The following is a 26,943-nucleotide window of genomic DNA, read 5'->3' as shown; positions in this document are numbered from 1 at the left end:
CCTTTTCTGCTCCGGCTTTTTTGTCTATGAAAGATATAAACTGTCTGATGTAAAAGCGGGCTGTGTTCCTTGGCCTGAGGAACGGCCGTACCGACACACAGCCCGCCCGTGCCCTGTGCCCTGTGGCTGGTTCCAGGGTCCAAGGACAGAGCTGTGCAGTCACGCAGAAGCCGTACGGCCTGTGCAGCCTGCATAGCTTCTGTCTGGTTCTTTACGGAGGAAGTTTGCCAACCCACTGAGCTAATTAATGCCCCAGCCTTAAAATGACGCACTGTGCATTAGAAGTGCCCCCCACCATCACCCCGCAAGCTTCCCATTTCTTGGATTCCAGGAGCTGTGGTCGTCAGACCGAGTGGAGGTCTGCAGCATCCCCCTGGCGGAGAGGGTCCGGAGCACCGGCCTGGCTTTCACACATGGCCGTGACAGCCCAGGCCCTGTGGCCATCCCCTCCTCCTCGGAGCAGGGCCAGCGGCACACGGTCGGCTCTCTGCCAGGGGCTGTTTTCCTGCCAGAGTAAGGGTGTGAGTTTACACTGGTATTTGCACCAGCAGGAAGGCAGCAGCGGCCGCCCCTGGCTGCTCCACCCTGTGCCTCCCTGGGAAGACTTCTTCCCACTGCACAGACCCCACACGGCTATGCGGAGCCCGACACTGCCCCAGGGGTCTCTGAGCGGCCCACAGGGTGCCTCCAGCTCATCTACCATCCACTGTCACATGCTGCACCCATATCCAGGTCTGTCCTGATCCCTGGTGCCCTTGAAATTCAGTAAATGTCCATTCGCTTTATGTGTCAATACGTCCTAGAGCAGGAATCCTCAAACCCTGGGCTGCGGACGGAGGCTTGTTGGGAACCAGGCCGCAGGAGGTGAACGGCGGGGCCAGCGAGCGAAGCTCTGTCTGTATTTGCAGCCGCTCCCCAGCGCCAGCGTCACCGCCTCGGCTCCGCCTCAGATCATTAGGCGTTAGATTCTTGCAGGAGCCCCGGTCCCCGGTGCCAGAAAGGCTGGGGACCGCTGCTCTAGAGTCCAGCGGGAAAGGGAGAAGGGGAAGTCCTTCTCACACTCCACGGCCCAGGGGTAACCACCATCCTCATCCTCATGAGCTGTATTATTTATGTAATTCCCCCAGGCTATTTATTAAATGCTTTTGCAAAAAATGCTAAAATTAAAACATTATTTTTACTTATTTTTTTGAGGTCGAACTTGACTCAAATATATTTTTTAATAAAAGTTGTTCTCTCAAAAGAACTTTCTGGGGAAAACAGCTGCGCAAAGTTATAAACGCTACGCTGTTTGTTCCAGTGACGGAGCGAGCTCACCATGGCCGGGCAGGCACGCGGGCTTCCTGCCTCCCCTGACACTCCAGGTCACCTCTGGAGCCACCGGAGAACGGAGGAGACACGTCCGAGAGCAACCAGCGGGTGTCATCCTCCTCCGGGTCTGCCAGATGCACAATAAAGACGAAGCGAATGGGAAGAAGCCTCGACTGGTCATCGGGAGACCTGAGTTCAGCCTGTCCTAGTACGAACGAGCTCAGGTTCTCAGTAAGTCACAATATGCAAAGTGACATCCAGCAGCTCATCCCTGCTGAAATCTAACCACTGAGTGACATCCCCACTGTACCGTGAATGCGATGTCCTCGTTGTACCAGGGCCAGCCCAGAAAAACCACAGATACAGCCTGGGCCTTGGGGGCAGAATGTCCCAGCTCTGAACCGGGGGTCATGTCCCTCGCACTATGTGACCGTGACCTTGGGCACAACACCGAAAATCTAAGCCACCATTTCCTCGTTTGAAAAATGGAGACAATACACAACTTTCCTTTCGCGGTATATGGTTAAGGTGATTCAATGATGGAGTGGCGGTAAAATCTAGAAAGAAGCCTGTGGAATTCGAGCAACTGTTACCATTTATAGACAGTTTAATAGACATCAAACTGTGCGTGGCCTTTGAAATGCAGACACTCCAGAAAATGAACAATGCACATATGATTTGGAAGGAGACAGATAACTTAGTTCCAATCTCAGTTTCTCCTCTTGAGCGCTTCAAAACGAATTAAAATAAATAAATAAATACATTTATTTAAAAAATTATTTCTAAAATTGATTTACTAGTAACAAATAAAATGACCTATATGCTACCTATAAGTAGTATCTACTTCTTAGTTGCTATCCTGTTCCTATTTAATGTACTTCTTTAGGCAAATTTTTAACAAATTAAAATTGTTTTTGTCAAAGAAAAAAAAACACGTTTCCCCCAGAATTCATAAAAAAAAAAAACGATTTGATCTGTAGATACTAGTTTCCTACAACGGATTTTCTCTAGTTAATTTAAACTAGGGAGGTTTCCTGTCTTTCTACAGGAGGAAGATGGCAGAGAAACAGAAAAAATCCAGGGAAACTCTTAAGGTAAAATCTTTAGAATTTCTTTTCGCAGCTGGAGTGTTGAAGGGTCAACCGGTACTCGCCCACGCCGAGGGTGGGCACACGGAGGCCACCGCCTATCAGCTTACAGCGAAGTTACAATCTCTCACTGCTTCCCCTGAGCGTGGGGACAAGTAAACAGCAGGGAGATTCAGCTCTGCATGTCACCACAAAATCTCCTCCCCCCGGGGCCGGGTGAGAACAGACAAGTGGCCTTATTCTCCTTGACAGAAAGGGGACTGTGGGCTCCTCCCTGGCCCCGTGCCTGGTGGCAGCGGGCTCCTGGGGATTCACGGCCGGGCGTGGAGTACAGCTGCAGAGGAAGCGAGAGGGGGCATGATGACCCCCGGCTTCCCCGATACCAGGCAGAACTTAGCTTCCAAGCCTGCAGGGCGCTGAGCTGTCACCCGGGTTCAGTGACAGAAGGCCCCATGCTTTGCAACCCACACACTCCCATTCTGGCTCCAGATCCCTCGACATAGAGCGCAGACCTGTGTCTTCCTGCATGTCAGCCTGTGTCACGCCCCCAAAGAAGTCACCGAACTCGGAGCTCACCGGGATGGAGATGCGAGACCGCGGCTCTTCTAACTGTACTCCACCTTGCGACATGCCTCTTGGCAAGACCTCAACCTTCCCTGTCACTCACTGGGCCATCAGCAACTGGGCAGGTTAATTCCCGCCCTAAGGTAAGTCAGTCCTGCACAGGACACAAATCCAAACAAATTTTAAGCAGCCATTGGTTAAAGTCAGGGGCAAGGTGCCATATGAAAGACAGTTGTTAATAAATATCACTATTTGACGTTAATATGCACAAACCGTTTCATTGGCTGGCAGGTCCCTGATGCTACTTCTCAACACTCTGATACCAAAGGAGGCATCGTTTTCTAGAATCGCCCAGAAGGGGATACTGTAATAATTTTTACTATTCACAAAACCTTCCTTCTACATTAGGACCTTCCTTCTACATAAGGACACCCACTTTACAAAGTTCTCTAAATGTTACAGTGTACACATCATCCGTCTGATCCTACAGCGATTTGCATGTGTTGGATGAGAGAGTGAGGTTCAAACTGCTTTAGTTTCCGGGTTAAGAAATGGCATGAGCAGGTGTGCAAGGCGACCCCCCGCCCCTGAGCCCGGCACTGGCGCCTTTGGGTGCCTTGCCTGAGAAAGGGGGTGACCTGTGTACGGTGTTCAGGAGCGATGTGGCCAAGTGCCCATTTTGACACCAAACCCGCTGCTTTGAGGAGAGGGATTAACAGGAACATCGATCCCTAAAAACATTCGAGACCGTGCCCTCCCCGGGGGCAGCGGCATGTATGCCATACCCCGGCTCCAAGTGGCGGTCAAGCGCTTGGTCAACAGCTGGACGCCCCACGGCGATGAGCAGACTGGCCGAGGTGGTGAGGAGGGTGTGGTGGCACTTGGGTCCCCTGTGCCTGCAGGACTTCCCTTTCCTTTTCCTCCTCCGAGACGGTCAGTGTGACTACGAGGCCTGGCCTAGAAAGGGGGCGCCCCTTGGCTCCTTCTGGGGGGATTAGCTCTGGGGCAAGAGGACTCACACTTCATATCATTTTATATATATATATATATATATATATATATATATATAGAGAGAGAGAGAGAGTAGCTAGAGCGTGTGACAATATGTGAAACACACATACACACGCACACACGCCCATCCCACACATGAATAAAAATATTTCGTCAGGTTAATGCAGGAACCAACTATCAGCACTGCTCCTGAGTGCTACAACGCACTGACTAGTTCACTGTGTCCGACAGCCACCTACAGGTGTTCCGACGTGGCCCTCCTCTCCAAGTACCAGTGGGCTGTTCTCATCACACTACACCAGTCTGCATCAGACCTCGGCCTCCGGGATGCAGGTTCGCAAGGACAGGATGCTAAGGTCAGCTGCCATCCAGCCACCCGGCATTGAACGACCTCCAGCTCCTGGGCCCTCCTGGTGGCGCATCTGTCAGGGGCCCCGGCTGCCCTACCTGCGTGTGCGGTGGAATGGGCACCTCTTCAGCGGGATCTTGGCCACGTGCTCCCGCAGGCCCACGAACAGGGCGCTCTGGCTGTGCAGGATGAGCAGGCTTCGGATGGGCTCCCGCTGCCTCCGCGGGAACAGCTCGATCTCTTCCAGCAAACAGCTGCCTGAAGTCTCGGTCAGGGGCGCCCGTACTTTCTTAATGGTGCCGTAATCTGCAAAGGCAACGGGACAGAAATAAGGCCCGAGGGTGTCACAGTCCCTGGCTGAGCGAGCGGCCACGGCTCTCCAGCCTGGCTGCAGAGTCAGTCATCCGAGGAGCTTTGAAAAATGCTGACGCCTGGGCCCGACCCCAGGCCTCATCGGTCAGCCGCGCTGGATGTGGGCCCAGCTGCTGGTCATTATCACAGCTCTCAGCAGAGAACCGCTCAGCTCCCACCTGCCTCGTCCTGAGGCACGTCTCCAGAGCAGAGCACAGCAGAGCCAGCCGTGGCTCAAAGAGCCAGCTTTGCACCATCCCATGGGGAACATCACATGAGAGGCGTCCACAGAGGACGACCTCGGATACCCAGAGTCAGCAGAGGGGCTGACTGTGCCACCCCCGCAGGGCGGACCCCAGGCCCTGGGCGGATGCAGACGTGGAGGGCCGCAAAGCCTGCACCTGCTCCTTCTCTGGGAAGGACGCCTTCTCTGTCTCCCCTTCTCGCTCTTTCTCTCCGATGTTTCGCTTAGGGATGCTTTTCTTGGTCTCGACTCCCCAAATTCTTCTTTCTTGTGCTATTAAATATCTATTTCTGGCCCGGTCCTTCCCCAGACCTCGAGGATTTCTGCTCACTGCATTTCTGCTCTCTCGTTTATAAGCTTGGCTAGAAGCACTGCCCGAGCACGCGTGTCCCGACCCATGCAGACTTCCCAGACGGGCTGTGAGAAGCACGGCACGGTCAACACCACAGAGGGACGAAGACTTGACACGTGCCCTGGTGTCCCTGGTGTGCTGTGGTGAGCCCGCCGCCAGGCTGAAAATCCAGCACACGAAGCCCCACCTTCCAGAAGCACCTCCCAGAGCCTCAGCGGTTCCTCAGACCATCCAGAAGGCACTGACTGAACAAAACCTATCGCGGTCCTGAGCTTCCAGCATCGCAGCTCTTATTCTGTAAACACAGGAAATGAGGCTGAAGCTCTCTAAAACCGGACGCCAACCATGAACCTTTGGCTTCCAGGCTTCCTCTCAATCGTTAACCTCTGAAGATTGGATAGAAACTACTTTCCAGTTTTCCGTTTCTGTGAAAGTCCTTAGAAACTGAAGACGTTTACGTTTAAGGAGAAGCTACATACGCAGACATCTATTATCCTCAATTTAGTAAAAAATGTATATCTGAAACACCTCCCGTGGACAAGTATTGATTATGAACTTACCGTGCAAAATGTATGCAGTGTTAGCAAACCATTGCTTAATTTTCGTTTAAGCTAGCTGGTTAAAAAATGTTACTTTTGAGAAAGTTCAAGTATAAACAGATTTATGCTGGCAGTGCAACGATTAAAACGTAGTCCCTGTCTGTGCGTTTGTGAGCATAAGGGGGAGGGCAGCCTACAGATCAGGGCAGCAGACATTTTCACAAATGCACATTTCATAGACTTAAGAGTGCAAGAAAATTTGCATGTCTTTACTGTGTAAGCCAACTTAATTTTGACTTAGAGATCACGGTTCCCAGCTTGTGGGAAATTCAGCTTCCGTGATTTGGGGGGTTTTCCTGCCCAGCATCGTGCGAAGCATCAGTAAACACAAGGCAGTGACGGGGACGAGATGGAAGCTTCAGGGAACGTGACTTTAGCACAAATGTCTCGGCCATGATACCCCGAGAGGAGGTCCTCAGCAACAGATGGAGGTGACGGGCTTCCTGTAGAGCAGCGACAGGCACAGGGCTCTTGGCCTCCCTTTGGGACATCATGATGATAAGAGACACTGTCCGAACCACAGGATAGAAGGGGAACCACCATGACCTGGTGGGCAGCAAGGCTCCCGTGACAGCTTAAGTCAGAGACCCTTGGGGCAAAACATTTTATAGTGAAGCAGGGGTAGGGGTGGGGCTGCGGCGAAGCTGGCGAGTCGTCATCTTGTGTCTGTTATTACACTATTTTATGGGAAACACGGGTTACAGAACTAAATCCTATTCAAAAGCTTAACAAAGACTCCTTGCTATTTATTATTTATTTTTGGATGGACTGTTATTACTCTGAGAAACCTGTCCAAATAATAGTTCACATGGGTTTCAAATTCTTAAGCAATTATAAGTAAAAAGCCCAGATTTTGAAAGATCTTTAATAATTTGATTTAAAAAAAAAAATCACTGATCAAAACTTCCCAGCACACCTTCTGCACCCCTGCCTCCGATATTCCGGCTGGCCGGGGCCCCACAAGGCCGCAGGGCTCAGCATCACAGAGGACACAGCTCCGTGTGGACTTGCGTGCTGGTCACCACTACACCTCAGCGGGCTCTCCTTCACCCTCAAAGCATCTGACCAGAGGGGCAGCCTCCTGAAGCTCTCATCCCCTTGGCACCCGGCCAACAACCTTATGGGGACCTCCTTCTGTCTCCTTGAAGCCTTTCCTTCCTCAGCCAGCGCCTCGCTCTCGCTCCCTGCCCATGTACTGTTACCCAGGGTAGAACACCTTTCTCACCTGGATGTCTCCGGAACACTCACTCTACTCTCCAAGCTGGTACCATGTCATCTATGGGCTAAGCTTGGCCTGGGACCTCTTAACCTCTGCTCTCCCTCACTGCCACCTCTCTGTGTTCCCAAGATGGCCCTGGTCTCTGCACAGGCAGGTCCTCTGCCTGAAGGGGCCTCCCAGCCACCTTCCTCTGATTCCTGAGGTCCTTGTGTCCTTGCTCAGGCAGCTGGCGGGCTTCTCCGTGCCCTCTGCACAGTCCCAGGCAGCTGTGTCCTCCCAGAGTCCAAACACCCAGGACAGGGCGCTCTTTCATTGATTCATCTTCCTCCAGGGTAAGTCTCCTTGCGCAGGGGTGGGATCTTGTTTTTTTCCATCTCAGGGGCCTGGCCTGGTTACCCGCACATAGTAGGTGCTCAATTATTTTATGAATGACTACGTAACATGATTATACAGCACATTTTTAAAACTGAGTTATAATCGACATGTGACATTGTGCGAGTCTGAGGTGTCCAATGTGTTAATTTGATACATTACATGTTGCAATATGATTACCACCGTAGCATTAGTTAACACCGCTCATGTCGCATAATTTAACTACAAACAGATACCTTTTGAAATACAAAATAACCAAGGAATCCCAAAGAATGTAATTCTCCTCGGACTAAATTAAACAACAAAAAAAGAAAGCCTGAGTAATCCTGCTTTTCAGAGAAGCGATGGGTTGAAGGGGTGATGTTTCTGAATCACACAGCACTGACATGACGCCACTCTGTTAGAGTAGAGATTTAATCAGCACTCTTTGGCGAGGACACTCAGAATCCCCACCAGCCAGCAACGTGACAGGTAGGTGGTGATCCAGACCTCCTGTGCACCATTGCGCTCCGGTCCAAGAGAGAATTGGAGCTGATGGCACCTAGTGACAGCGCCTTGGCGATAGCTCGGTGCAGGGGACTGACGACTTTAGTACGAACTCATACTATTTGCCTTTTAGTGAAAATTTCAACTACTAAAGATGCTATGCACACAAATCTGAGAATCATCTATTTGTAGTTTATCTCTCAAAATAAACACTGTAGATACTCTGAGAGACGCAGAGCTACTGCGAGATTTTTAAGATTGATCAACGCTAATAGCATGGTTTTTATTTGAAGGACAGGAATAGTTGTTATTGCATGAACATATCATTAAATATTGGACTGAGTAACTTATATTTGCCTCAGTTCAGCAGAACAGGAAGCACGTTTATATCCTAAGGGGTCGCCACATTAAATAGAAGCTGCCCACTTAAATTTGAATTTTAGGCTAAACCATGAATAAGTTTTAAGTGCTAGTATGTCCTATTCAATATTATTCATGGTTTATCTAAAATTGAAACTTAAGTGGCCATCTGTATTTTTATTTGCCCAAATCTTGCAACCGTATTATATCCACAGTTCATTTGATCATCTCGGCCAGCTAGTGAAGATGTAACTAAGGTGGGCATGAGTATCCCCACTTTATAGATGAGAAAGTTGAGTTTCAGAGAGTAGAAGAACTGATAAATATTTCCTGTAAGTTGTCCTTTCAAACTCCTGTTAGGGAGTCGGACATGAAATAAGTTTTCACTTCAGTGCTAACGCACAAGATAAAAGATTGCAAGATGAACTCCAAAGTAAACATTAACTTAAAAGTTACTGTGAGGGAAGCTCCGTGATACCTAGGAGAGGTAGTTTTACCGAAGATTATTTGCATTCTCTTTTTATTTCATGAACTCTTCTAGAAGTCATAAAAGTCAATCAATTGGGAGATAGCAAGAAAGAAGTCGACACTCTGGTCCATTGGAGCTGGCACCTGCTGCCCATCTGGAGGACATGTACAGGTGGCATCTGCTTTAGAGTGAAGGGTTCCCCTGGTCGCCAGGACCACGTTCCTTCTCCACGTGTGACAGCAACTCAGACAGACACAGTGATCGACACCTCGCTCTCTCATGGTGTCCGTGTAAAGGGTGAGGCGTGTCGACGCAACTCTGTGCATGAGCAGAATGTGTACGTACACTTAGGAGGTGGCATTTCTGGGAATAAGAGAAAGGGACAACTACCCCGAGAAACAAGGACCGTGCAAGGCGCCGTCACTGGACCAGACCTGGCACAAGCAAAGGGCTTCACTGACACACGCGTCGATGATCTGAGAACCTTCCCGGGCACAGACCATCAGAGTATGGATCCAAACAATTCCCATCCCTGACTTTTGACGGTGACTAAGAAGCCATGGAAGACCGGAAGCCAATCTGCTGGCAGATTGAAGACGCAGCGGTAAATCGGGTCGCTGACGCTAACAGAGGTGCTCAGTTCCGCCTCGATGTTCTGAGCCACCAGGAAAAGGCGGTAAATAAAATGGCTTTCCTGGGTAGTGTTGGAACACTGTCCCGTGGAAGAGTAATAAATTTAATTTCTGAAGTGACTGCTGGGGACGGAAGACGTATTCATGCAATACGTATCCAATGACTGGAGTGTACCCTGAACAGGACAAAGTTCCCCCAGAGAGCTCCAGACACAAGCAACGGTGCCCGGAACACGAATAGTCCCTCCACATCCTTCCCCGACAGGATGCGCGCGCGTCTCGGGTCAGGGGAGCGACTGAGCCCGGTGTGGGGCGAGCCAGTGAAATGGGAGCAAAATCGAGCCGAAACCTTCATGGCTTTCGCAGGAAATAGACACCTGTTTTGGTTTAAAGGAAGAGACGTTTTGAGGGCATGGTGTGGTCGTGAAGATGGCTGTCAGGACAGGTGCCTCCTGCGTTTTGTGGGAATAGGGTGACTTGGCGTGGGAACTGGAGAAGCAGCAAAATGGATTAAAACGCGCACAACACCTTCGAGCGCTGACGGGGAGCCGGAGTTTACCTGGACCAGCACCATCTGATGGAAACGGATTACAACCCACATGTGTAACCCAAAATGTTTCTAGAAGCTGCATTTGAAACCGGAGTAAAAAGTACAGGGGTGAATTAACTTTAATTCTATATTAATTCTATCTTTTTACTTAATCCCATAGACTCCATCTGTTAGAATATCTAATGTTTCAGTATGTAATCGGTATAAAATTATTGAGCTATCTGGCATTCTTTTTATATGAGGCCTTTGAAATCTGGGTTGAATTCAGATTAGCCGTATTTCAGTGTCCAGGAGCCACCTGAAGCTGTGGCCATCGTCTTCGACAGCTCGGAGACAGACAGGGGTGTTTCGGGGCTGCCCTGGAGAGCCAGGTGCCACCGCCCCCCATGCCAGGCGGCACTTAGTAACCCACGACGTGACACGCTTCTGTCTCCCTGCGTTTCACACTGCAGCTTCCCGCATGACTCCCTTTGAGCAAAGGGTTCCTCTGCCACACACACGGACAGTCCCTGCTCTGGATGTCCTAGCAGGTAAGAGGACACAGGTCCTCAAAAGAGAAGGGAGGATTCGTGACGATCCAGCAGCGAGGACAGCCCCGGGGCTGCAGCCGGGTCCCGAGCTCCTCGCCCGCCCACGGGCGGTGACAGATGTCCTGTGAGGGCGGCACAGTTACTGCCGGGCCACTTGGGAACGTGAAGATTGCCACATCACCACGGCATCACAGAAGGCTCTTCTTGTTTTCGTTTGCTGGCTTCGTAGAGTTTTCCTTCCATCCAGAGGTCACGCGAGCCCTGTCGGCCTTCTTCCCTGCCCGGCTCCGCACCTGTACACAGTAACTGGGGACCCGAGGGTGTGGGTGATCTCGGCCTCGGCCTCTAGCGACACGTCTTCACTCTTGATCTTTCCTAATCTTCCATCGCTGCCCCTCCGAGGCTCAGCCCCCTCTCAAGTCCTTGGCTGCGGCCTCCATTCGAATTGATGGCTGAACCAAGGTGGGTTGGATCAACAGTCCCAGTGTCTTTCTGTAGCCACGATTTTGTCTGGATGTCGGATGCTGTCCGCGTCCGCTTTGGCACGTCCTTCTTTCGCTCTCATCAGGAGTCTTTTCAGATCCTCGCTGCTGTCGACCAGTAAGATGGAGCACCTGCATACCCAGGTTACTAATTTCCTTCCGCTCCGAGTCTAGCCCAGTGTCTCGTGTGATGTGCTCTGCGTACAGATTAAACGCACTGGGAGATAAAACGCACTCCTGTCTGATACCTTTGCCCACAGGAAACCATTCCGTCTCTCCATATTCTTCCTGACAGTGAAGGAGGCTGATAGGAAAAAAAAAAAATGGTTCATCTGAAATAGAGTTGGAAGAGAGCTCTACGAATACCCTGGACTGCCAGAAAAATAAAAGAGCAGGTGGGTCCTAGAGCAAATTAAGCCTGCGACATCGCTGGTGGCGGAAATGACCAAACTGCAGCCGTTCTGCTTCGGGTTCATTGTGAGAAGGCAGGGGTCTTTGGAAAAGACAAGAATGCTGGGAAAACAAGACAGTAGGATGAGAGGAAGACCAGATATGAGGTGGATCGACTGACTCCGTGAGAGAAGCCGCAGACCTGAGTCTGCAGGAGCTGAGCAGGGCTGGTGGGGACAGGACCCTGTGGACATCACTCATTCGTGGGGTCGCCGGGAGTCACAGCCGACTCGACGACATGTAAAACACAGACTCTGTGCCCTCCTCGTGGAGTGTAGCTTCTGTAGCACTTTTCTGAGCAAACGAATGAATGACCCTGGCTGACTTCCCAAACGGAAAGGTATGGACGCGTGTGCCTTTCACCCACAGCCCGAATAATCAACACGTGAAAGCCAATACAAACAAGAATAAAGACCGATATATTCATCCCCAGTTGAGCTAACATGAAAATAAAGCACAGGGGGATAGCTTGACAGACACAAATAAAAATACAGAACACCTCCATTTTTCTAATTCAGTCAATCTACTGAATCCGACAAGACAAGTTCTTGGTAACGATGAGCGACCCTATCGATATGGCCACCTCGACATGCAAATCCCTGAAGATCTTTTCGTTTCCTACAATTTCGAACAGTCACAAGATATTAGAGTTGGAAAGAACTTAGGATATTTTGAATTTTGCAGGAGAAGAAAGCAAAGCCCAGAAAGGCTGAGTTACAAAGATCAGGCTATCGGCCCAGAATTTAGGTCCTCTTCAAATCCATCGTGTGCTGGTTTCTAAACCTTCGGAGGTATTTTTGTTTTGGAAATAAGTAAAGGATAATACACAATCCCTATAACGAGCAACAGTAATTATATGGCTGGTGATTTCCTCAAAGATCAGGGTTGCTGATAAAACAGAGTATTTAATGGTAGTTGTTACTCAAGGCAATGCTTAGGCCATGATTTGTAGACGTGTGTTTATCTTAAAGAATTCAGAGCACAGATAATTAATATATAAGTGGGGCCAACCCCTGGAGAGATCTGACTTTTCTATCAGGCCCGGGGCTCTCATTCCATAAGCTCAGGAAGCAAATGAGAGAATAATCTGAGGAAAAATACCTCTATGTCAGTTCTATTTTGAAAAAGAAGATTTAAGGTGACAAAAGATTTGTTTAAATTAAAAAGTCAACAATTGAAATAAGAACCCTTGAACCACTGATTGTCATATGCAATATAAGCTCTGTGTAATCTAATGTACATAATTCAGTTATTAGTGGTTGAAAATTAATCATATTTGACTTTAAGGAGAAAGAGCTGATATTTTTCTCATTTTCAATGTTCATATTGCTAACCGACATGGATTTGTTAGTAGTTTTAACGAGACTATTTTGCATCTTGATAAAATAAATGGTCAAGTACAACAAAGAAATACGCCTTACAATAAGACAGGGACTGTTACAAGCTGAATGGTGTCCTCAAAATTCATGTTGAAGACCGAATTCCCAGTACCTCAGAATGTGACTGTACTTAGCTATAGGGCCCTTAAAGTGGTCGTTAAGACAAAAAGTGGTCCCTAATCCAATACGACCAGTGTCCTTACAGAAAGAGGAAATTAGGATACAGACATGTGCACCCAAACGAGAGGACACACTGAGGAATCAGGCATCTGCGAGCCAAGGAGAGAGGCCCCAGAAGAAACCGAACCTGCCGACAACTTGACCTTGGACTTCCAGTCTCTAGGACTGGAAGAAACAAATTTCTGTTGTTTAATCCACCCTGTCTGCAGCACGTCGTTACCTTTGTTACGGCAGATCCAGCAAACTAGCTCAGGACTTCAACCCCAAAGTAGGAAATATAAAAATAGATTTTGTAATCTGGATAATTTGCTCCAAGTAATTTCAAGACGAGACTGTAAATTATTTTCCCTAAGATATTATGACTCCGATTGTAATGCAAAGGCATCATAAATTACATGTTAGACTCAATTCTTCTTTTACCGTGTAAGATTCATATTATTAACAGACCGATATTTTCAAATATTGGCATTTATTTCATGTATGCCTTGTACCTATTGTCTTGGGTTAGAAAAGAAGCAGGAGATGACAGAGGACCCAAACTGTGAAAAGTTGATGCATTTTGATAAACATTATACGGTAATTTACGTAGCTGATGCCATCGATCACTACCTTTAGGCTAATGACTCTGGTGACTCTGGTGACCTTTGGAGGGAAATTAGAAAGAACTAATGACTGCTCAGGAATGAACTTTTAAGCATCTGAGGCAAAGGTCACTGTTGTAATGAATTTCTTTTTAGATTTGTAGAATTTCAGTCTCACCAAAATTCAAGAGTTTATGGAGAGGAAAGAAGACAGGAAGAAAGAATGGAGAGAAGGAGGGAAAAGAAATGTGGTCAGCTCAATAAAACATTTACTATTGCTGTGAATAAAACAATACTTTTTGAGTTTTCATACTTGCATATGACCAGAGAGCCTTCTGTAATTCACTAAAACTTGAACAATGAAACAAACAATAACTGAAAGTCATTACCCCCTATGTGTATAGTGATTGCCATTCTGATGACCTTGAGACCCTTGAGCAGAGAAAAAAGACACAGAGTAATTAACAGTTCTAAGAAGAGCTGCCTGAAGCACTTCGTAAACACATAATAAATGTATATATGTATTTCCTCTAAGGTTGCAACAAAAAAAAACATAGAGGGTAGAGCGGTAACATTTTTTCATTCGTTTTGTAAGAAAAGAAAAAAGTTATACCAAGAAATAAACAGAGGGCTCGTTGACGGAAAGGTGATACAAAGATGCAGGGGTGGTTACAAAGCACAGGACAGTTAAATCTGTTACTTATATTCTATTTTTCTCTTTCGAGTCCCTATGATTTGTTATGTTTTAAAGGACGCTTTATTATTCAACTTTCCCTGTGCTGAATCCAGTATGGAAATTAAAACTTTGAAAGGGACAAGTGGCAATTCTGACAAGGGTTACCTGTGACAGGGCCGGAGAGTTGCCGCGGACAGCAAGGTTGCTCACCTGGCAAGCTAAACTACTGTATTTCCAACTGTGCGTTTGACTCAGATTCCCCAACGCTAAATCCGAGAGCCATTTTTAGGGATTGTCTCATCGACACAGAATTACAGCTGTGTGAAAGGAAACCTTTTGAATTTGCAACCATTGCTTTTCCAGCCATTATCCATGAGGTAATGATGAAATGCCCTCTTCCACTCGCTGGGCAGCAGGTTGCCATAGCAACAGATCATTATACAAAGTTCATCAATTCAGCCGGTCCTTACCCCAAAGTAGCAGACAGCTAATATGTTACGAAAGTCCTTTCTTTTAACTTATAATTGAGCAAATGAATTACATGGGTCCTGGCATCGGGAGCTCAGTGCTACAGTTCTTTGGTAAAAGGGAAATTAAAAGAGGAAAATGGGTCTTCTTGGCCAGTGGATGCCTGAAACGGAGATTTTAATTAACTCGGTTTATCAGCTTCAACTAATGGCTATTTCCTCCCCAAAAGAATACGTTAGCCAGTTTAAACATCCTAGTCATAATTATATGCAACATTCTTTTATCTCAGAGTTTGAATTTAACTCACATTCTCGCGTCCTCACCCTCGCACGTCAGCTCCAGGGAGCCAGGCGCTGGGGACACAGCGTGTGGTGCCCACCATGGACTCTCTGGAGTCTAGGAGAGCCCCCGGCACACAGTAGGTGCTCAAGCAGAGCGCATGGTTCGGTGTGTGGACCCTGAGGCCCAAAGGCCCAGGTTAGACTCCAGGTTCCAGGTGACTCGCATCTCTGTGTCTCCTCCACCCTGGGGCCCAGCTCACGGGTCCAGGGCCACACAGGGAGCGAACTGGTGCAGATGGTGCCTGGCACGCAGCGTGTGTTATGCAAGAGTTTGCTGTTATTACTTTCTTGCTCCTTTTAGCTTATGGACTATAAGCCCTACTGCACGAAACCTCAGGAGCACCTTTCGGCCCTGTAAATCATAAGCTGGTGCTTACAGGAAATTTACTACTGAAGTTTCCTGTGAATAAAAACCATATTACATTTAAAACGAGAGCGCAATTAATAGAGTCCTCTGGGCGTCTTTTCTAAAGCTCTCATCTAACCCCACAGCTTAAATCTAACGCTCATCGTCTGCTAAGGAGGCAATTAAAGTTTCCAGAAGGAAATTACTTGCCTGAGATTTATTGAACCTAAATTACAAAACAGCCCCTTAGTTGGTGAAGCTGGCAGGCCTGCTCTGATTGTCAGTAGGCAGGAATACAGAGTCTAAATTACCCCCTCGCCCCCAGTGGTAAAATTTATACTGCTTCTGACTCCATTAGGTGTGGATTGAGATGCTTGAGAAAAACCTACGCTAAGCACTTTTGTACATGTACAACATTAATTTCAAAGAAAAAAGAGAGCTCCTTACTCGATGGAATAAGAAAAGTATTGTCTCATTTTTCAGAACCGCTACATGATACTAATTATGAACCAGCAGCTGAAGTGCCCGGATATTTGGTCGCTGCCGTTTTCACGTGCTTTCCTCGGGCATGAACTTATTCATTCCTATGGCTTCAAACCGACCTGAGGTCTCTAGTACTGACCCAATCCTCTCTCTCTAGTTTCAAAGAAGGATTTCCAATCGACTCCCAGACCTACACATGCAGCTGGAACTCGGCGCATCCAGAGCTGAGCTGTGTCTCCCCTTTGGCCCAGATCTGTCCTGGCCCCGGAAATCCTGAACTCGTGTGTGAGGATAAAAACGTCAGTCTGGCCCGCCCTGCCTCCCGCCTTCATCTCCTGTCTCTCTGCGCCCAACTCCCGCTAACTTAAATGCCTCAGTCTTTCTAGAGCACCTCACACCTTTCGACAGCTGCCTGTTTTGCACAGGTTGTGCCTCTTCCCAGGAAGACACTTCGATACCTTCTCCACCCGGCAGCCACCTCCCTACTTCCCCAAAGCAGCTCCCTCGCTCTCTTCTGGGGTGGGGGTGTCAGTATTCCCAGACCTCTGTGCCCCTGGGATCTGGAGGCAGAAATGGATGAAGAAGGCTAAGCCTATACTTTTCGACTGGACCTTGAAGGATGAGTAGGCATTTGCCAGCGCAAAAGGAAATGAGGGCATACGAGGGAGAGGCTGACCTGACCAAAGCAGGCAAGATGAGGGACCGCGCCTCGTGGACATGTAGGGTTAAATGTCCCTTGGGAGGGTGGAGCCTTGGGATGGAGCCAGAAAACGATCTTGGGAAACAGTCCAGTTTGAGTGCGCTTGCTCAGTGCCACGCACTGGCTCGAGAAAGTGCTGAGCTCTGCAAACCACATCGGTCAGCGATTCGGAATGTAGATCCTAGGACCTGCGAGTTAGCAACTTCAGCGGCCCAAACCGTGGACTGTGGACCGCGTACAGATCACAAACACACAGTGACACAGATCCCCTCTTGTGGGACGGAATGGGCAGCTTCGCCTGCTGGGCAGCTTCGCCCTGTGGGTCGGTCGCCCATGGCAGCAGGTGACTTGAATTCTCCCGTCTGCCATGCAGAATGTCATTGTCTACGGTCGCCACGACCGGGGAGCTCTGCCCCAGACAGGGTCCTACACAAGTTCCAGGAGACATGACAAGGATGCATCTGACAGCATCGCTGAGGACAGCAAAGTCCTGCAATCCGCCCAAACACCCACAGACGAGGTTAACGTAAATTCAGGCAAACAGAGAAAAACGACATGGCCACGACGATAACAGGACTCAAGTTGCTGCATAAGGAGAGATGAATCACCGACAAAAAAAATGAACGCAACTTTAAAAAGCAAGTCTCAGGAGAATACACTTGTATCTAAAATCACATCAAGCTAAGCCATGTCATTTAGGGTATAAAATGTGGTGAAATTATTAAAGAAAGCAAGGAAGTAATAGAAACAAACTTAGGCGTCGTGGCACTTTCAGGAAGAGAGCGTGGGTTTCGCGTGGGGCACGGCGGTGTGGCCTGGCTGCTGGGTACACTGGCAGGCCTGTTATTTACTCCCTATACCTAACACACACATCAAAAACGGTATTATGTTTGTAGGCCGTGGCCTCCCAGAAGCCTTGTTAAAACCGAAAACTACTCTACGGAATGCAGCTCTCGATCTTTTTAAATTTAGGTGTGCAAACCCACCCCCACACCACATGCTGTCTCCCTACATACGTACCTGCACTTGATGGAAAGCTAATTTTCGATGCAAATATATTAAAATAGGAGTAAGTATTCAAAATAAAAGGGGCCTGAGCATATAATAAGATATACGCATTTCTGTTCCATAACCGTTTTCTTGAGATGTCACGGTTACTCTTTGGAGGATGCCTGGGGTGCGAGCCAACACGCTTCCCCTCTATCCACATAATGACCCGGATATGGGAGGAGGCAGCGTCAAGGAAGAAGGGCTCCACGTGAGAAAAGGGTGGAAAGTCTGCTGGTGTCTGATTAAGAAAGAATGAAGGATAAAGGTGTGGGAGGGAGAAGCCAGGTGGATGGCAGAAAGCTACTTGTTCCTCAGCAAACCCTCCTGGCGACCATCGAACTTTTTATGATGTTTTCTGATTGCCGTGTCTTATTCCTGTTAAACACAGTCTGGTAGAGGAGCTGAGTTTATACCTGACAGCCTGAGAATCACATTACCCCTGAGCATGGACAGGAAGTCGTGAGCATAACCCCAGAGGTTAATTAACACTAATTATGGGGAGGGCGGCAGACTTCCAAAGGCATGAAAATGGGAGTCTGAAATAAGGAACAGATATCTAAGGGACAGGAAAGCCCCTGCTGGCATCCAAGGGGCAAGAATGGCACTAATTCTTACACGTTCCTGGGCGGGGGGATAGGCTTATACTGTGACACGTTACTGAGATGAATTGCTGAAAACCCAGCCACTAAACACGCCCCACACTAATGACACAGCTCCAGGACCCTGGGCGTGCTAGCTTCGGCGCTGACTTCCCCATGTGTCTCCCCGAATCTTTTCTGGGTGCACGTTTGTTTTTGATCCACGTGGCATCCCAGCTCATTTCTTATTCACACGGAAGGCAAATGAGTCTTGACAAAAATCACTGTTTTTTTCCTAACTGGGATTCAAGTGGCTGAGGGGCAGCCTGGTTCCAACACCAGATATACATCCTCCAACCACGGAGGCCGTAGCGAGGGTCCCAGTCAGACAGCAGGCGACAGAGGACCAGGGAAGGTGACAGTGTAGGACCAAGCACAGGGCACACAAATGGTCCTCTGATTCCTGGGATGGGATGTGTCAGAGGATGCAGGACAGAACTCAGACACTGGAGAACACGGATCACGGTCCATGAGGAAACAGGTCAAAGGTTCGGTCACTAAAACTGGCTGGGAAGTCAGAGCCCAGCCAGGGCGCTCGGACCTGGCGCTCGGCCTGTGCCCTCGTGCTCCTGGCATTCTCTGTGCTCAAGGCCAGGAAGACCCCAGAATCTGAGGACCCGGGGGTGCAAGATCTTTGAAAGTTAGAGATTCCTGAAGACAAGCTGTCAGGTGACTCCTCACAGGTCAGCGATTCAACAGAGACCAAGACAGCTGGCTCGTATCCCATCCTCGCAGAGACAAATTAATGCCGCCCACGAAAATAGTTTCTGAAACGCCGACGTTGAGTAACCAATACAATTTCGAATTGAAAAAATAAGTGGTACTTTAACTCAAAGAGCATCCGCTCGTTTTGAAGACTGCCTTTAAAGACCTGCTTAATCAAGGACAAGATCAGGCTTTCGTGGTTGGGGCCGTTTTCCACTTGGAGCCAGTGTTCTTTTGCGATGGTCAAGGTCAGATTTCAGAAATTAAGTGATCGTATCAGTGAAGACCTAAACGAAGCCCCCAACCTAATAATTAATCTTAGAGATCATTTTCGATATTTAAAGTGAGAATGTGTTTTTATGATTTCAAAACCTCATAAATGTATTTGAGTATCTGGACAATTAATTACTGAAGTTTTTATCGCTGGCACAAATACATAAAATTTAAGACCTGTAATACCTCATATCTGGTCTGGGGTGTGAAAAACAACTTCTGCAGGTCTCAGGATCACCATTTAGTAACTAGAAAACTCTCATCATTTCAGCCTCATATAACAATGCTTCACACATATTTCTAGTTCAAGAAAGAAATCTTTTTTGAGCACATTTTTTCCCTTCCTCTCATTTAATTCCTCAAGTACAAAAGAATTAGATATTTAATCAGTTTCATTATACTCAGCCGGAGTTCGAGAATTAGACTAAAAATAGATAATAAGCACTGTCCTTCTGAACATCCTTTTAATCTTAAAATGCTTTAATTTCAAACAGAGTTTAGCTTTTGTAGGCTTTAGGAATCTACAAAGTGATGATAATCTATCACTTGGTCAGAAACTTAATTAATTTGCATTGAATGCTCTTAAATGGCTCAGAGTTTTTTCTTTCTCTTTCTCTTTTGTTTGGGGTTATTTAAACTTATATTTGGGTTAGTTAAAATAATAAACGATCGGAATGGCTGGGTGGACAGATGCCTCCCCGCTTCCCATCTCACTGTCCGCTCAGCATTCATTTATCGTTCACTAAGGTCTGGACGATCGGAATGGCTGGGTGGACAGATGCCTCCCCGCTTCCCATCTCGCTGTCTGCTCAGCATTCATTTATCGTTCACTAAGGTCGGCAGATGCAAAGCAGTCGGGGCGACTTTCTTCTGCACATTGATTTTCCTTTGGTCTGTAAGATCAACTGGGACATAATTATAGCTTCAGATATTCTTGACTTCAGGGGTTGGTTGAGTTCAGGCTGCCTTGAGTCTTCAGACAAGAGCTCATTATCAAGAGTCACTGTCTTCATCTTATCGTAAGAAAAACTTACTTATCCAACAGGTAAGTCAGGTGGGTCAAGTAACAGCAGCATTTGCCCCTAAGGGCCTCAGCTGGACACATCATCCATTCCTAACACTGTGAGAATTCTGTGGTTCCTTGATAAGAACCTCTGCAGCATCTTGCTGTAAAGATGATCCTCTTTAAAGACCATAAAATACCCACTTAACGCACAATGACTTGGCCATCTCTATGTTTCAGAAAGGAAAGGGAGATGAAAGCATTACAAACCGAAAAATAACTGGACGGCTTTTTAACCTCTTTGTGGGATTATGCTATTTTTTTTTTTTTGGACAGGAATACGGTCAAGACATTCTGAAGTTGACATCTCTGCAAGTGACAAATACTTTCCCGCGCATTCAGCTTTGTTTGTACACATGTGCACTGTTACTAATTGCAGCACCATCAAGTTGTTTACCCAGATCACAGTTGGCTGCAGGCATCCTGGTGGAAGGGAACAGGTTGTGTTAATTCATCAAGCTGATCTGGGGAGAATCCACTTCTTCTAATGGGTTCCTGGTGGGAACTACAAAATTAATAGGTACACCTCACCGCCCACACCTTAGCCTTCTTACAGGTCTCTCAAATCCCTTCTTTTGACACTAAGGGATGTCTCTACCCACATCTCCTCTGTGAAGGCTTATTTTGCAAGGAATGATGAGATGTTTTTTCTTCCGGTCACTCTGGGGTGTAACAAATTCGGGAAGAAAAGCGCGTATATAATGTCATCATTAACGATACTTCATCATGCCGTGGAGACTGACTACAGCTACTCCTTCCTAGTCTTTTTGAATGCACTGTCGTCTGCTTTAGAATTTAATTACCTAGATGCCAAGGCCGAAGTCTGCTGAGCACGGCTGGTCATTATTGCCAGGCGAGGGTCAGATACGCAAGTTAGCAAGGACAGCAGAATGTGTTAAGATGGAGCATGAAAAAGGTAGATGTTCGAAACTGAGGCGTAAACAATCGTACGAGTAATGTGTCTGCTATGATCGGATGAGGTTCCGCGTTGGCCCCAGCGGCCTGACACCTTTGCGAAGCCCCCGCTACCACGTCCCCTGTGTTAGGTGAAATCGCTGCAGAGATTCACTCAGTCCACTGAGTTTTCCTAGTGCAAAGATTCGATTTGTTATCGCGTCGTAACAGAATCAAATTACTCCAGATTTTATGGTACCAGGAAGAATTCCGCTTTCTTATTTAACAGCCCAGAGGATGAGTGTGGTGGCCCAGCCGACAGCGATTTCACAGATTGCTCTCACGCCCGTCGGGGGGTGTGGAGCTGTGGTGAAGTTCTCCAGTTTTGCTCCCTGAATTCCCAAAGGGATCAGGAAACTGCACCACAGAGCTCCCAGCGACCCCGGGCAGAGGACAGCCTCTTCTTGTGGGAACCCTGAATCTTCCCCGGGGGGTCCTGGAATCACTGGGTGTCAGAGGGACAGCGCCCCCTGGGGGAGAGATGCAGTCACCTTCCTGTTTGTGGGTGAGGGCAGGACGATGCCCCGACAGTGTTTATCCGTCCAGTCAGGAAGGAACACACATCCGGCCACAGCATAAAGAAAGGAAGGAGCAGAGAGCAGACGTGTCAGGAGCGGTGCAGCAGAGATGGTGACAGCTCTTACGTTTTTAATTTGCCAGGGATTTTTGTTTGTGTATTTGTTTTCGATTCGTGGGGAACTAGCTGTTCAACGCTGTGAGACACATTTCCCCCTTGCCTTCCTCTTCCACGCTGCAGATTTTTTTTCAGTGCATACATTTGCTCATGCAGCACAGGAGCCAATGGAAAATGAGTTCATTCTGCCACGAGCCCTTCAGTCAAGTCTAGAGAACCAGATACAGAACAAATATCAATGCAGCCCAGCAGCTCAAACCAGAGGAAGAGCTGTTTTTCCCTTTAAATATGAACAGAACTAAGGATTGCAGGAGTGGCTGCTTGCCCCAAGGAGAAACATTTTATATTTAATTTTAAACTTTCAAGTCTTACATCGAGAGGTTTGTTTGTTTCTGTTTCTGTTTTGTTTTTGGTGGGGGCAAAGAGCACATGCGGGGTGGGGGGCCTCCTACCGGTGGCACATTTCCGAAATGGGCTCCACAATAATGTAGACCCCTCCCATTGAGCAGCGAGACCTGAATACGATGACGGCATGTCACTCCTGTGATTGGGTGACATTATGTGGCGACAGTGAAGGGATTCTGCAGATGTCATTAAGATTCAAAATAAGTTGATTTTGAATTCATCAAAGTGGGATTATCTTTTGTGGGCCTGGCTTAATCAGGTGAAAGCACTGAGGAGAGGGACTGGGCTCTCCCTGTGGATGAAGGTGCTCTCTGCAGGCCGGCTGGGGTGAGAGCTCACGTGGAGAAGACTATGTGGGAGGGGACCGCAGATGGCCTTGACTGGCCTCTGCCAGCAACCTGATTGAGCTTGGAGTGGGTTCTTCACCTGTCAGGCCTTCGGGTGACACTGCAGTCCCACCTAATGTCTCAATGGCAGCCTGGTGAGACCCTGGGCAGACAATGCAGCCAAGCAGTGCCCAGGCTCCTGACTCATGGAAGCTAGTATTATGATACTATGTTACAGAACCAATACAAAACTTATAAATCTCTGAATATCCTATCGACACCTTGTTGAAGTGTTCGTGAAGCTGTGTCTCCTTCTGAGCTCAGCTGCCCTTCTTGTGGCACACGTGACCCTGGCCCACCCACGGTTGATGTCAGTGGGCCCCCGGCCCGAGTGTGGCTTCCGTGCAAGCTAACCAGTAGCCTTCAAGGCGGTCCGGCTTGGAGGCTTCTGCACAGCCAGAACTACAGTGATTAGGGAGACAGCTCAGACTTTCAGGAAAGTAAATCAAGAAACGCAGCACCGAGGCGACTGCTGGGGGTGAGGGGTGCAGAAACAGGTACCCTCACAGTGCAACCATTACTCGAAGTGACCTGTGCAAGTGTTCCTCACCACCGAGAGAAGCAACCTAATTCGAGTTAACCACAACGATCAGGTAAGGGCTGCAACAAGATCAGGTCCGCTGGTATGTGTGGACTGCTCCAACAGCAGCCACTAAACGCGTCACACGGCAGGCTGGAGCAGTAGGAGCAGCAGCGGCTAGAAGATGATTCCTGAGAACTACAGCATGTAAACCCTGTTTGGACAAATATATCGCTTTCTGGAAATGAGAAGACCAGGACCACTACAGGCTGCTGCTGCTGTCTGTCTGGCTACCCTGTAGAACTGTGTTCAGGGTGCCCGTGACAGAAGATGAAGGCGGGGAACAGGAACAACAAGACTTCCCTAAGGCTTTTAAGATGCTCTTCTAACTTGTAATCGTACAATGAAAATGTGGGAAACGATGACAGCCGACCCCATCCAAGCTTGCCTGGGGTTCTCATTGGGGGTGGGGTTATTCCTGACATCGCTCACCTGAGTATTTGGAGGGCTTAAATCTGGAGGAAGTGTGCTTGTATTTCTCTCAGTAACCATTTCCTAAAGTTGGCCCCTTGACTTTATCGTCACTGATGACTAAGTTTTTCGTCTTTATTCCTAACTACGGTGAACACCGACAGCATTCCACGTGAAGCTGGATCATGAGATGCCTCTGAAGTTTGTTTTCATTTTTTCTGCCCCTATGTGCTCCCTCCTTGGTCAATAGATGTCTCTAAGAGAAGCAGACCTGTGCCTTCTGCTAGATGATCTTAAATGACCTCTGTCTCACATGTTACTAAGTATTGTATGGAATTCATTTTAATATCCAGCCCAAGTATCTTAATTGAACTTTAAAACTAAACATGGGACAAAGGAAAAGACCACACAGGGCTGCATGTCCCATCTAATCATCGGCATTTGGGATTTATGAGGTTTCTGAGTATAATTTGAGTTCTAGCTCTGGTACCTATAAATACCCCCAGGAGACCTGATATTAAATTTGAATTAACATGAGGGCAAATTAAATAAGTTGAAACTTGCAGGCTGCCATGTTCAGTACTAATAAAATTGATGTCTTATCATGATAGAACTTAGATTTCTTCCTTTAAAAGTAATTTCCTTTTACTACATAGTTGATTATACACACATCATAGAAAAAGTAGGAAAAAAACAGATAGAACTTTACTATCTAAGTTCAAACACTGGTAGCATCTCCACTCTTGAATTTTTTTCATTAAAAAAAAAAAATCATCAGACTCTATATTGAACACAGGAAACTCTGTCTCTCTCTCTTTTTCTCTCTCCATGTATATGTATTCCATAGGTAGATAGGCAAATAGATGGATAAAAATCTCTTAATACAAGCATTTTGTATGAAGAGAAGTAGTTAACAAGCATTAGCAATAATCGTGAAACGTATTTCATGTATTTACAGCAATCAAAGAAATGAATGAGAATGGAGAAGCCATTTAACTGGGGGTTTTACCACCTACAAAGACCTATGTTCTTAAGATCAACAAGAAAAATCCTTTCATAGTAACAGTAGCAGATTCATCATCAAATGATTAGCTAAGTGGGTCTTCTCCTAATTGACTTATCCAAGATGAAAATATCTGTGAAAACTTCTTAAGCACATTCCTTCAATCTGTGCTCCAATAACTGGTGTTGTCCATTAGCCTCGTCTTAGGAAATTCTCATCTAGAAAGTGGAAAGTGGCTTGAATGTTTCCCCGCAGGAGTGGTGACGCAGACGTCACGAAACAAGAAAACCCGGCGCGCTGGGTGGACATTGCTGAAGTCCCTCTGGAGGTACGACGTCCTACGTCCACACAGAAACGGCGAAATGCTCAACAGGAGGACAGCCCAGTGTGGGAACCGGAGACTATGGTGCTTTGACTCCAGGAACGCTCATGGAATTTAAAGGAGTCGTATCAAAAATGTGCACTAGACAGAATTTCTATGGAAAGATGGTAAAGAAACAGTTTTGGTTTCTCTTATCCACGGACTACGCTGATTTACAACCTGGGGCAACTTTCATGTGAAACACGAAAGAGCAAGGCGGGAAGATATAAGACAAAACAATTAGTAAGTAAGACAAAACAATTAGTTGTGTTTCGGCCATTTTAAGTGGTTTGGCATATCTTAGACTGTTTTCAACAGTAGACTTTTCATTTTAATTGGGCCTGGCATAAACTAATCCTAAAGAACTAATTTTGCTCATTGAGTTCAGGACACTGTGACATGTCAGAGGGTGCAGTAGAAAGCCAGCCTATACTTTAAATTTGGCTGGAAGACCAGATGCAAAGTGGAAAAGCAGACCCCAGCTAAATTAGTGGCGTAGGGCTGCTGTGGTAGAATACTACATTCTGGACGGCTTAGAGCAGCAGCAATTTATTATCTCACGGTTCTGGAGGCTGGAAGCCTGAAATCAAGGTGGCAGAGCCACACTCCCTTGAGACTCTGGGAAGAATCCTTCCTTGTCCCTTCCAGCTTCTGGCAGTGGCTTTCCAGTGTCTGCCTGTTGTCACATGTCATTCGTTCTGTGTGTGTGTCTCTCTTCTTTTATAAGGACGCCAGTCTTATCGGATTAAGAGTCCGCCCTACTCCGGTACGACTTAACTAATGACACCTGCAGAAACCCTATTTCAAATAAGGTCCCATTCTGAGATATTGGCAAGTTAGAGATTCAACATATCTTTTAGGGAGGGACACAATTTAATCCGTAATACCACGTAACTGGGATTTTCCTCTATTGCTAATATTCATAATAATTATTCTATCATTAAACTCAAAACTCATTAAATTTTATCTAATCAGCATTTAAACTACATAACATTCCCTTTCAGCCTATGGGAACCTCTTACACAAATGGGCACATGCAGAATAAGCCCATCCAAATTAGGTTTGGATTCTCGATTTCCAGCGAGAAGGACAGAATTCGGAGTAGTCGTAAACAATCTTTCCAGTAGAGCATTTTCACAATTTAATGCTTGCTCGCGCCACTTTAGATAGTTGCAAATTGATGATAAATACTGAGGGAGATAATCGTTAGCGACGGCAATAGTAAATGTCTCACTTAATTTGGGGAACAGAAAGGGTCTCCTGAAGGTTTCTCAAGTCTTACGTACTTAATCCAAGGCAACACTGAGGCTGGACCCTCACTAAGCTGTCTCTTCTTCCTCTCTCTAGAAAGGGAACTAAAAGGCTTGAGAATTAGGCGCTGGAAGAGGCTGCACACAGAGAGATAAGAAAGGCGGGCATGGGATTCAGCTTTGGTTGAGCTAGTTGCCAATTGCTACTCTCACAGAAGAAATTTCGAGACAGGTGGTTATTAATTTGCTTTTTCTACGAGCTCATTTGGAAAGCATTACTGATGTCTGGATTTTAGTAATGCTCAGTAGCGGGTAACAGTGAGAAGGGTGTGCTCCCTTTGGGAGAAAGGAGACGACGGCGTCATTGGTTGTGATATTTTTCCGTGATGCTCCTGGCAAAGCCAAGCGGAAGACAACGGGTGCAAGGTCCAGGTTCCCAGGCCTCCCAGGGAGGCACCCGCTTCCTCTTCCCTCGGGCTCTACTGACCCCAATGCCTGGGGACCCCCAGGATGTCACCCATCTGGTGGCCCCTTCTCTCACTCCGTCGGGCTTCCATCTCCATGAGATTCCCATCAGCATTTGCAAACTTTATAAAGGCCAGGTCCATGGGGTCTACTCTCCACCGAAAATGGTCAAGGTGGGACCTCCCACAAAGC

General features: G+C 47.3%; 1 protein-coding gene across 3 annotated transcripts in view; it reads right to left on the bottom strand.

Moving 5' to 3' along the window:
• The window catches only part of SEMA5A (semaphorin 5A), a 417,033-nt gene that overhangs the window by 92,726 nt on the left and 297,364 nt on the right, over nucleotides 1-26,943 (bottom strand). For all 3 annotated transcript variants that reach the window (XM_039842786.1, XM_039842784.1, XM_039842785.1), the window contains one exon: nucleotides 4,422-4,629. In XM_039842786.1, coding sequence (XP_039698720.1) covers nucleotides 4,422-4,629 — 208 coding nt within the window. The remainder of the gene's footprint in view (nucleotides 1-4,421; nucleotides 4,630-26,943) is intronic.

The sequence above is a fragment of the Pteropus medius genome, unplaced genomic scaffold, assembly GCF_902729225.1.
Source record: "Pteropus medius unplaced genomic scaffold, Ma_sr-lr_union100, whole genome shotgun sequence".
Lineage (NCBI taxonomy): Eukaryota > Metazoa > Chordata > Mammalia > Chiroptera > Pteropodidae > Pteropus > Pteropus medius.
The sequence above is the reverse complement of the archived record's forward strand: the minus strand, read 5'-3'. Positions and strand labels throughout refer to the sequence as shown.